The following is an 11,518-nucleotide window of genomic DNA, read 5'->3' as shown; positions in this document are numbered from 1 at the left end:
TGTGTGGTTAGCTGGAACCAATGTAAGGAGGTCAAGCTACAGTCCGACATTCTATTGGATAATGTGAGGGATGTGGTCAAGGTAAGGGTTCGTGTGTGTGTGTTTGTATGTATGTATTTATATATGTATGTATATATGTATGTATGTACTCTACAAACTCCAGTCGCAGCACTGCAGAGGGGAGGTTTGGGTGTCTGTGTCAAGCTGGCCCTCGTTGACGCTACGCTTGGTCCAGATGATAAGAATATGACTATGATTTAAGTGGAATTTATATTTATGAAGTATTTATATTGTTCTTAGTGTCTATATGTCATCTGAAAGGAGTTTATAGTGAGAATTGACCCAAGCTTGTATATTGTATTTCTTCTTGTGTGTAAAACACTTTTTTATGTGCTTTATAAATAAAGCACTTTGAAACTGAAGATGATGGCCAATGTTGATGATAATTGGAAAAAAAAGATCACTGTTTAAAAAAAAGAAATCCTCCACCCCCGTCCAGGTGTCCCGCGATGTCCTGCAAAACAGGTTCAGAATGGGCCTGTTTGGAGTTCACCGTAGTGTATGTATGTCGTCTGTGTGCGTGCGTGTGTGTGTGTGTGTGTGTGTGTGTGTCTGTGTGTGTGTGTGTGTGTGTGTGTGTGTGTGTGTGTGTGTGTGTCAAATTATGGACTACACAAACATCCTCCAAATGGCATATTTTGGCACAAATATGATGGTATAACTGCACAATGTACCTTTTTTTTATACTCCCAGGAATGTCAACTAGATTCAAGTGAAAATTGGGGTTCTTTCTTCTCCAGAGAGTTCACAAAGAAAAACAAGGTTTGTGCTTGTATAGCTTGTAGCCTATAAGTAGTCTGGTGTAATGCATAGAACCTTTTAACTGCCTGAGTGTTCTTAGAATTTATTTTTTTGTAGCATCATTAACACATTGACCTCCAGAGGTTAATCTCATAATGTACTCACCAGTGCCAACGTTTTATTGTTGTTTTTTTCACGTCGCCATAGACCTTGTTAAAATCCGTAAGATTGAGCTGTGCACTGTTTGTATACATCGCGGACATCTGCCTGGTTCGAGCAGTGAAGACCACGTGTCAAACGGGGCATCCATGTTGTAGTTAGAACGGTTTATGTTAAACAGTGATCACCGAGGAGAAAAAACTACAAGGAGAAAATGGGGTTTCAGTTTCGTCATAAGAACGAGGGCCGACGGGATCGGTAAAACCGGATCCCGAATAATTCAGTTTCCGGTGGTGTTACAATGAAATGTGCCGTATCGAAAATTGAGGCTACGGGATCGGCGCTTTACGGTTGGATTTATCGACCCATAGGCTACGGGCCTGGCGGTGGTAGTGTTAACCACTCATGCCCTATAATTTGGCAATAGCCGATCTACAAGTTCACAACACGTTGCAATGTGACACGTTGTGCACTTGTAGATCAGCTATGTTTGAAAAATTGTGAAAAGATTTGGACAAATCTTAAAAGATTCTGCTGTAGATGGGGACAACAGGGTTATTACTGTTTTTATGAATTTATTCCCCCCAGGTGGACAACATCATTATAATTGGCGAACACAACAACATTAACCAAGAGCTGGAATGGAGCATCAAGAACTACAGGAAGGACATAAACGACAAGGTCCTGGTTGTGAAAATTCTCAGGTCTGCTCCTTTGGTCCAAATACACCAAATCTCTTCCCTGAAAATAAGATTTGTTCTTTTTTGTCGCATTGTGAGCTTGTAGATCTGCTATTTTTGCCGAATGTTCGCCCGAGAATAGGGACGCTAGGGTTGGTGTGGTTAAGATAAAATCATGTCATCTTACTGTAAGTGACTTAATCACAAACCGACAATCAAGCACATATTCATAAATCTTACTTAAGCATACAGTAGACATTATCGTATGTCTACAGTGAATTTCCTGATGGATAGTATGTACTGTAAAAATGGCAATAGACATCCTCGGAACCATATGGAGAAAGTAGACTGGCATCAGTTACAGACAACGAGGAATTAAGCCAATATCCAAACCCAACTTGTTTTCAATTAAAGACACAATGAGAATTTTATTATTTATAATATTTATCTTGCTTAACATTGACTTGTTGACTAATTGATTAATTGACTAATTGATTTGACAAACTGTAAGTTGGGAGTGGGTTGTTATATCAAACAGTCCACCCTAAAGATGTGAGATCACTTCCTTTTATTAGAAATGAACCTGATGAAGCACATTTACAAAGCACTTTTCTTTTGTATGGAACCAATGAAAACAAATATGCGGCAGTGAAGAAATGTTTAGGAGTTATTAGGAGGAGTGTGAGGTCTTTTCTTATGGATATGAATCGTGAGAAGAAGTTTAAATTCTTTATGTTGTGCCTTTGTTCCCAATCTTGACCAGGTCGTGCATGGACCAAGACCCAAATTGTGTGGTGGTTTCAGGCTTCAGTGAGCAAGTCCTCAGGTAAAATGTCACCTGTTCAACTCTCATTCAACACCACATTTCTTGTACACACTGCCACTACGCAAACTTACAGTATAATCTCACTAATCTTTGTTCACATAAGTTGTTGTGGTATACTTTTTGAAATATATAACTTAAAAAATGTTTCTAATGGGAGTGAATGGGGCTCGGATTGCTCAAATTTGGGCATCAATGACGTCATCAGCTATAGGCTCTTTCTGAGCCAAGCCATCTATAAAGACATGAATGGCGGTCGCGTCGGGCTGATTTCACTGAGCTTTGTTTTTTGACTCGCATGTCACAGGTCCAACTCTGTCGCAAACCCCGTCAACTACCTTTTTTCACTGCCGAAAACTAAATAATCTACGATGACAAAAACTAGACGCATTGTGAGCTTTTAGATCAGCTATTTTTAAGTATAAATCAGGCAATTACGACGACATCACGTCCCGCCAAAATACATTTCTGTCTACTAAATCAACAGTAGATTTAGTGAACTAAAATCTTATCATATTTAGTCAACTAAAATCTTATGCCATTTAGTCAACTAAAATCTTATATTTAGTCAACTAAAACCAGACTAAAATAGGCCACATATGGGCTCTAATGCAGCCTGATCGGGTTTGAATCCCGATCCCGACAACCTTTGCTGTGTGTCACTCCCCATCTCTCTCCCCGTTTCCTGTCCTATTCCTTCACTATCAATAAAGGCACAAAAGCCCCCAAAAATATGAAACAAAAAACAAAACTAAAACATTTCAGATGACTAAAATATGACTAAAACTAAATGGAATTATATTCAAAAGTCTATGACTAAAACTAAATCAAAATTAACACTGACATACAGACGTACACATTACATTACAGTCATTTAGCAGACGCTTTTATCCAAAGCGACTTACAATAAGTGTATTCAACATAGGTAGGGAACGAAAACTACTAATCACCAGAAGTTTTTAAGTACATTTCCTGCAAAAACAAGCAACCAAGAGTATACCTAGCGCTAAGGTAAAAGTGCAATATATCAGCTACCTACTTTCTTAAACAGATGAGACAAAAATGGCAAAATCAAATGAGCACGAGCTAAAACAAATAAGTGTATCGACTAAACAAGATCCAATAAAACAATACAAAAATAAAACAAGAGTTCGTACAACTAGTTAACAACAAGTAGGCCAGGCAAAGAGGAAGGATAGTGTTGCCTGAAGAGGTGGGTTTTCAGCCTGCGGCGAAAGATGGGCAGTGACTCTGCTGTCCTGACATCAGTGGGAAGTTCATTCCACCACTGTGGGGCCAGAACAGAAAAAAGTCGTGACCGTGTCGATCGACCAGAAGGACCGTTGAGTGGCGAGGGAGTCAGTCGCCCCGAGGTGGCAGACCGGAGTGGTCGGGCAGGGGTGTGGGCATTGACCAAAACCCGGAGGTAAGAAGGAGCTGTTCCTTTCACTGCTCTATAGGCTAGCACCAGGGTTTTAAACTGAATGCGAGCTGCTACGGGGAGCCAGTGCAGAGAACGGAGAAGGATAGTTGTGTGGGAGAACTTGGGGCGGTTGAACACCAGACGAGCCGCAGCTTTCTGAACAAGCTCCAGAGGTCTGATGGCTGATGCCGGAGCACCAGCAAGGAGGGAGTTGCAGTAGTCCAGGCGGGAGATGACAAGAGCCTGGATGAGCACCTGGGCTGTTTTCTCCGTGAGGAAGGGGCGAATCCTCCTGATGTTGTAGAGGAGGAATCTGCAGGACCGTGTCACTGATGCGATGTTAGCCGAGAACGACAGTTGATCGTCCAGGGTCACACCCAGATTCTTCGCAGTCCGAGTTGACGTCACCACAGCATTCTCAATGGTGATGGCCATGTCTCGGTGAGGACAGCCCTTCCCCGGGATGAACATCAGCTCGGTCTTGTCCAGGTTGAGCTTCAGGTGGTTCGTCGACATCCACTCCGAGATGTCAGCCAGACAAGCAGCAATGCGTGCCTCCACTTGTGTGTCAGAGGGGGGGAATGAGAGGATCAGCTGGGTGTCATCGGCATAGCAGTGGTAGGAAAAGCCATGGGAGTGGATGACAGCACCAAGAGATGTAGTGTAGAGAGAGAAAAGAAGAGGACCCAGAACCGAGCCTTGGGGAACCCCAGTAGTGAGCCTGTGTGGTTCTGACACAGACCCTCTCAGCATCACCTGGTAGGAGCGACCCGTCAGGTAGGATGCAAACAGGGAGAGTGCAGAGCCTGAGACACCCATCCCCTCGAGGGTGGAGAGGAGGATCTGGTGGTTCACTGTGTCGAACGCTGCAGACAGGTCCAGGAGTATCAGGACGGAGGAGAGAGAGTTCGCTCTACACACACACACGCTCTACACACACACACACACACACACACACACACACACACACACACACACACACACACACACTCTGACCTCTCATGTGTTCCTGTGTCGTCAGGTTTGTGGCAGAGCGCTGTTCATCTCGGCTGCTGGAACATGTGGAGCATATAGACAAACTGCACAACATCCCTCCTCCTCAAGGGGCTCTACAACCTCAAACCACAACCAGTGTCACCCCTCTACCAACCAGCCCTAGGTTAAGGTAATGTTTCCTCCATGGTCACTCATTGACAGTGTTGGGGGGGGGGGGTCTAATTTGACAAAAGTACAGTTTTATATTTATGAAGTTACTGTAATAGTGGTAACATAGTTATTTTATGGGTTAATATTTATATTTAAGTAATACTTCACCACAGTTATGCCAGGTAATGCGTTACAATCTGCGTTACCAGCTGGAACTTCAATAAATCAACTTAAGCTTGTACCGTCATTACAGAGTTGAAGTTATTATTTTGGTGAATGTAACGCAAAAAGTAATATGTAGTAAGGCATATCATATATTACATAATAACTTTGCTTTAAAGTGACGGTAACTAGTATTATGTAATATGCTGTGGTGTTTGTAGTTGGTCTAACTGCTCTTCTATCGAGGTCGGGTAGGACCACTACTATACAAGCGTATTCCATTTACTGGTTGACATGAGGTATTGCATTGAAGCCCAAAGCGTGTCCTCTGCCCAAACAGGCTTTCTGTATTAGGTCAGCAGTAGAAATGTCTGCGCTTGCGTGGGAGAGACCCAGGTTCAAATCCTGATTCCCGGGTAGGAATAAAAGTTACGGATTGCAGCTTTAACTAAAGCTGTAGTAAATTAACTATCCACCTTCCTTATCTCAATCCTGTGTTCTTCCCTGCACCCCTCGCTCTCGGCCTCTCCAATCCTCCTCCATCTTGACCTCAGGTGGCGAGGCGTGCGGGTGTTTATCTCCTCCACCTTTCGGGACATGCACGCCGAGCGTGACGTCCTGGTGCGCAGCGTCTTCCCGGAGCTAAGGCGCCGCGCAGCGTCCGCCTACCTCTACCTGCAGGAGGTGGAGCTGCGCTGGGGCGTGACCGAGGAGGAGTCGGAGCGCGCCACGGAGCTGTGTCTGTCGGAGGTGTGTCGCAGCCAGATGCTGGTGTGCATCCTGGGGGAGCGGTACGGACTTGTGCCCCCGCGGCCCGCCCTGCCCGACCTGCCGCAGTACAGCTGGGTAATACGTTGCATCATTAATTTATTAATTTTGTATATATTATTATTATTATTATATATATATATATATTTTTATGACATTTTGTTTCCACAATTTGCAGAGACACAGCACATAATTACAATCAGTTTTTCAGTTTTTTCCCATTTTCTTTTTTCTTTTCAGTTTTTCATTTTTGCAATAATCAGCAGTAATATATTGCAGATCAGTGCTTTCTAGTGTTTTTTTTTATTTTTAAAAGATCAACTCCAACTTTCCCCCTGCTCCCCAGTACCCCCCCCCTACACCCACAGAAACAAAACAAACTTGAAATACAGAGGAAAAGGAAAAAAGAAGCTAAAAAGAGAAGGCATGAAAAGAGAAAAGGAAGTGAAAAGTTAACTCGACTTCATAGTGTTCAGTGCCTGCATCTCAAGAGTTATAATCCAGTATGTTTTTTTTGTTTTTGTTTTTATGAGTGAGGCAGTTGTTTTTAGTTTATGGGTGGGTTCACTGAAATCATTGATGTGCAGTCATGGCATTATGGCTTCTTTTTTTTCAGACTGCAGTCAAATTTGTTTCTCAAATACGATGTTTAGGACTGACTGTCCACATTACTGCATGTCCAAATGTAACGTCCCTGTCATTGTCCGTGCAGTTAGCCACTGCCCCAGCAGGCCTGTCCGTCACAGAGATGGAGATCCGTCAGTTCCAGGCACTGTACCCAGACACGGCACACCAGCAGATGTTCTGCTACTGCAGGGATCCAGACCTCACCAAGTATGTTAGAACGTGGTCCCACCATGGACGGGGAGAGTAACACCATTACAGTTTCAGTGAACGTGTTCCTTACTTTTGTCTAGTTTTGTACAATGCAACAGAAAATATTACAACAGTCTAATTTCACATTTTTACATAATACAGCATGATTTCATAGTACAAAACATGGCATCCTATATATTACAATTGTGATGTCGTGTCACAAACAAAGGTGACATCCAGATGTGATGTTACTGGGTGCAATAGATGTCACAAACGTGACCTAGCTTTGCTAGTGCTCTGTCCGGCGCTAGTGGATTTTCAGGCTGCAAAGCGGCCTAAACATCTACTTATACAAAAGTGGTAGATCAGTGGTTTTCAAACGTTTTGTGCCCAAGGCAAAAGGCAAGCCAGGATCTCAAGGCACACCTGTATTGCAAAATAGCCTTATAATAAATTGAAAACTAATTAACTAGTAGTTAATTAGTAGTACTAATAATGTTGTGGGTTGTCACAAAATCCCTAGACACACCTGGACTTGTCTCACAACACAGCTGTGTGCCTCGGCACACCGTTTGGGAACCACTGGTATAGATGTTTAGAATGGTGCTTTTCCAAAGTTCTTTTCGAGTTCATGTACTGGTTTTTAGGTCCATCTGTGTGGTTCCTCAGGTCAGTTCCAGTGGCGTGGAGGTCAGACTTTGCCCCAGAGTCGGCAGAGGCAAAATCTAAAATGGCCGACCTGAAGACGAGGATGTTGGCTAGTGGTGTGAAAGTGACAGAAAAGTGAGTGCTTCTTCAGCTCAACTCGTACTCTCCTGGAGCAGTATCGTCAAAGGGCGATTCTGTTTAAATTGACTTTTTAGGTGATGTACAAGAAAAGCAGGTGATAAATCTTTTTTTTACAATACATAAAGATGGAGGCACATCCAAACCTTTGAAGTCATCGGATTGCATTCCCTGAGATGGATAAAAGAAGTCATGATTTCCTTGCACTTGAGGAAAAAAATTAAATGAAATGCTTCTTTGTAGATTGCCAATGTTATTTTCAAATATGTTATAATGCATGTACCGGTATACACATTTTAATTGAAATTCATACGTTATTTATCCTGCCTCCCTATTTAGGGCATCTCATTATTTTACATTTATAGCTTTTTTTTCTTCCATTTATTGAATAATACAGTAATACAGAAAATGGGGAGAAAGACATGGGTGATGCTCAGCAAAGGTCGTCAGGCTTGGGAATCGAACCCGTGACTTGCTGTCAGTGATTAGAGCCTAGGCCAATCGGCGCTGGGCATGTCATTAGTGACAAAATATACTATAAATAAAAGCCACAATGTGCTCACAAAAGTCACATGTGCTCACAAGCTTACAACATGTGAGCTTGTTGATGCTGCTATTTTCACTATAGTCGCTTTTTTAAGATTTCTTTAAAAGCTATTTCAGAATAGGGGGTCCGCAGTCAGAGTCAAAAACTCTACAGAGGCAAAAAACCTCCACTCGCAACCTCCGCTCTCTGGTAACACCAACCTTCTCTGCATCCCCATGACCAAGCTCTGTACCATGGACGACCGGGCCTTCTGCTCGGACGCTCCTCGACTCTGGAATGCCCTCCCTAACCACCTGAGAGCACCGCAATCTGTTGATGCTTTTAAAAGAGGACTTAAGACCTACCTTTTTAATAAAGCGTTTTTTTGCTACACTTATTTTTCTCCTAGACTTTATGCCTTCATGTGATTTTAATGTTTTCCATTTATTTTTTAGCCATGTCATGTTTTCAAATATTTTACCCTGATTGAAGCACATTGAGATTTGTTTCAAATAAAAAGTGCATTATAAATAACATTAATTATTATGAATATTATAAAGGCTATTCGGGGGTCCTTGCTAGCATGGTAAAGTTTGTGAAGCCCTGACTTAGTGCACTTCATTTCTATTGACCATACCTCTCTTTAACAGCTATCCGTGTCAGTGGGGTGGGGTTGTGGACGGGAAGCCCTATCTGAAAGGTCTGGAGGACTTTGGCAAGGCGGTGCTGGAGGATGTCTGGACAGCTGTCCTGAAGCACTTTGTGGAAGTAAGTGACTTGATTCATTCACTTGAATCCCATTACACCCCTCCAGCAAATCCATACCCCATGAACGTCACCTTCAACAAACTTCTAGAATATGATTTAGTCTGTACTCAGGTTTAGCAAAACATTATTTAGCTATCTATTCAATAATGACAAATCTTGACAATGACACCAAGTGCAATTTATTAACAAACTGTAGCAAATATGGAGATGTTCAGGGTTCGATTTGTAAAAGAAACAGCGGGAGGGACATTTTCTCAACCACTTAAGCCTGAATACAAGAACGCTCGCCCCAAAACACGCTCGCCCGGGTCTAATTCGGCGACCTCAGAACGGTCGCCACCAGGTATTCCTAAACGTAACCTCAGTTAAACTATGCCTAAAACGAACCTTATTCCTAAACGTGATTTAATAATCTACCACACTGGAAGGAGGACGATGAGGCAGAAGCTGGGTTGGATGTCATCGAGCAGGAGGTCCACCAGGGGGCACTACAGAGGCAGTTCTATGGCAGAGCCAAGCTACTGGCCGAGGCTGTGGAGAAGATCCAGGAGGCCCGGACCAAAGGAGGCATGCTGCTGGTGGAGGGAGCACCAGGAGAGGGCAAGACTGTCTTCATGGTAGGAGCTGCAACAGTTCACCAAACTATTAGATTGTTGCTGTTGTGGGGCAATAACCTCTTATCTCCATATTCTAACTTTTTGTTTATATTTTTTGTAAATTAAGGCCCTTCTTGACCATTCTACAAGTGACACGCAAAAGTATCAAAAGTAGCAGATCTACAAGATCGAAACGCAGAACAAAGCGACGCGTTCTGAGCTTGTCGAGCTGCTACTTTTGCTGTTTTTGAATTTGAATCCTGAAAAGGAACAGTTGAGATGAGATTTCCACCCGGCAGAGACTAGGTTATGAAAAAAATAATTGATTAATAATCAATCCCTATTTTGGGCATATCATTATATAGGCGAAAAGCTTCCAAAAAAATACAAATAAATAATATATCAAAAATAGTTAAAATAGCTGATCTCCACAACACATCGCAAGCTTACAGATCTGATATTTTTTACTATTATTGCACAACACCGTTGTGTATAAATGAATGCTTAAGTAGTTAATCAATTCATTGATATATAAAACATTAGAAAACGTGTGATCTGCCTAATTTGTTTTAAATGACACAACAAAATTGCCACTTTAAGAGTATGCACACAGGTCTCCTGTTGTGCGGTACTGAACCAATAGTACAGTACTATTTGAGAGACGTACATTAACCCTTGGTCATTAACCACTTAAGCCTTATATACTTTGTCGTATGATGTACAGTGAAAGTAGACGGCTTATACTGTAAATCTTTGAAAATTGTTGAAAATGTTTGCCTATAATGACCTGCTCAAAAAAGGTTGAAAATTATTAATGTAATTCCTCTGCAGGAAACATGGTTCTATTGCCAGGAAGCTCTCTACTCTCCTGGTATAAAGATCAGAGTAGTGGTTGATTGTTGCCATCGTCATTTGTCGTCTTACCTGTCCCTCCGTACAGGCTGCCCTTGGCAACGCTCTCAGAGCCCCTGACAAGTCTAAGAAAACACTCGGCTGTGATTCTGTCATCTCCTACTCCACGGCTTCCAGCCAATCCGCACGCTCTGTGGAGAACCTTCTCCGATGCCTCATCCAATGGAAGATGAAGGACAGTCAGGAGGAATCACCTCTTCCTTCATCGTACAAGTACGTTAACCAGGCAGAACACTTATATTAAGGACACAGTCTTAGGGCTTGGAAATATATATTGACATTATGCCACTAGATATTGTTTGGAATCTTCGATATTGTAATATTGTGATATGGCATAAGTGTTGTCTTTTCCTGGTTTTAAGCCTTATTTTATGATAAAGAAAACACCTTCAAAAATACAATACAATATCGATACTGAGGTATTTGGTTAAAAATATTGTGATATTCTATTTTGTCCAGCCCTAAACAGTCGTTTTTACGGATGGCATGGCATTTGAATCAACTAATGTGTTCCAATTGCAGGTATTTGTGTCATGTTTCCCATGTCCTTCATCTTTATTTATAGTAATAATAATTCTTCTCCATCATAGAGATTTGCTGTCAGTGTTCCACTCCATGTTGAGTGAGGACAAGAAGGGCCAGCGGCTGACCTTGCTGATAGACGGGGCGGACCTCGTCTGCGATCGCAGAGGCCAGCTGAACTCTGATTGGATACCACAGCAGGTCCCACAGGTCGGTATTTATAAGTCAGTCCTTATCCACACGACCTCTGCGAGGTTCCACCACGGCAATGCTTTATTAAAGAAAGAAAAACCACACCCTAAATGATTTTAAAATGTTACATCACGGCTTGAATTCAAATTCATCATCTGAATTCTCCAATGGTGGAAACACGCAGAGGTTGTGTTGATAGAATGGGTCACGTACTTAAAGTTTGCAACTGTTGGCACAACAAAGTTTAAATAACTGTGTGACCCAAGAGGTTGGGATGCCAAACATAACATACGAGTCCTTCGTGATCATAGCATCAGACTTGTCTACATAAAACCGAATCAGGAATGACTGGTCAACCCACCTTATTTAACCAGGCAGTTGCAAAAATATATATATTTGTATTTACAAGACTAGCCTGTAAGTACAGGAATGGGTTCC

At 42.2% G+C, this 11,518-nt stretch overlaps 1 protein-coding gene across 4 annotated transcripts in view; it reads left to right on the top strand.

The window, feature by feature from the left end:
- The window catches only part of tep1 (telomerase-associated protein 1), a 44,278-nt gene that overhangs the window by 13,914 nt on the left and 18,846 nt on the right, over positions 1–11,518 (top strand). For 3 of the 4 annotated variants that reach the window (XM_084058734.1, XM_084058735.1, XM_084058733.1), the window contains 13 exons: positions 1–81; positions 500–559; positions 754–822; positions 1,549–1,664; positions 2,404–2,466; positions 4,908–5,051; positions 5,749–6,040; positions 6,675–6,796; positions 7,448–7,561; positions 8,741–8,858; positions 9,287–9,475; positions 10,395–10,579; positions 10,957–11,098. The exon at positions 1–81 is cut by the window's left edge and continues 63 nt beyond it. In XM_084058734.1, coding sequence (XP_083914860.1) covers positions 1–81; positions 500–559; positions 754–822; positions 1,549–1,664; positions 2,404–2,466; positions 4,908–5,051; positions 5,749–6,040; positions 6,675–6,796; positions 7,448–7,561; positions 8,741–8,858; positions 9,287–9,475; positions 10,395–10,579; positions 10,957–11,098 — 1,695 coding nt within the window. The remainder of the gene's footprint in view (positions 82–499; positions 560–753; positions 823–1,548; positions 1,665–2,403; positions 2,467–4,907; positions 5,052–5,748; positions 6,041–6,674; positions 6,797–7,447; positions 7,562–8,740; positions 8,859–9,286; positions 9,476–10,394; positions 10,580–10,956; positions 11,099–11,518) is intronic. The other variant, XM_084058736.1, reaches the window with a different exon arrangement.

Source organism: Gymnoscopelus microlampas, assembly GCF_963454915.1.
Source record: "Gymnoscopelus microlampas genome assembly, chromosome: 5".
NCBI lineage: Eukaryota > Metazoa > Chordata > Actinopteri > Myctophiformes > Myctophidae > Gymnoscopelus > Gymnoscopelus microlampas.
Note: the sequence above shows the minus strand (reverse complement) of the source record. Positions and strands in the feature narration are given on the sequence as shown.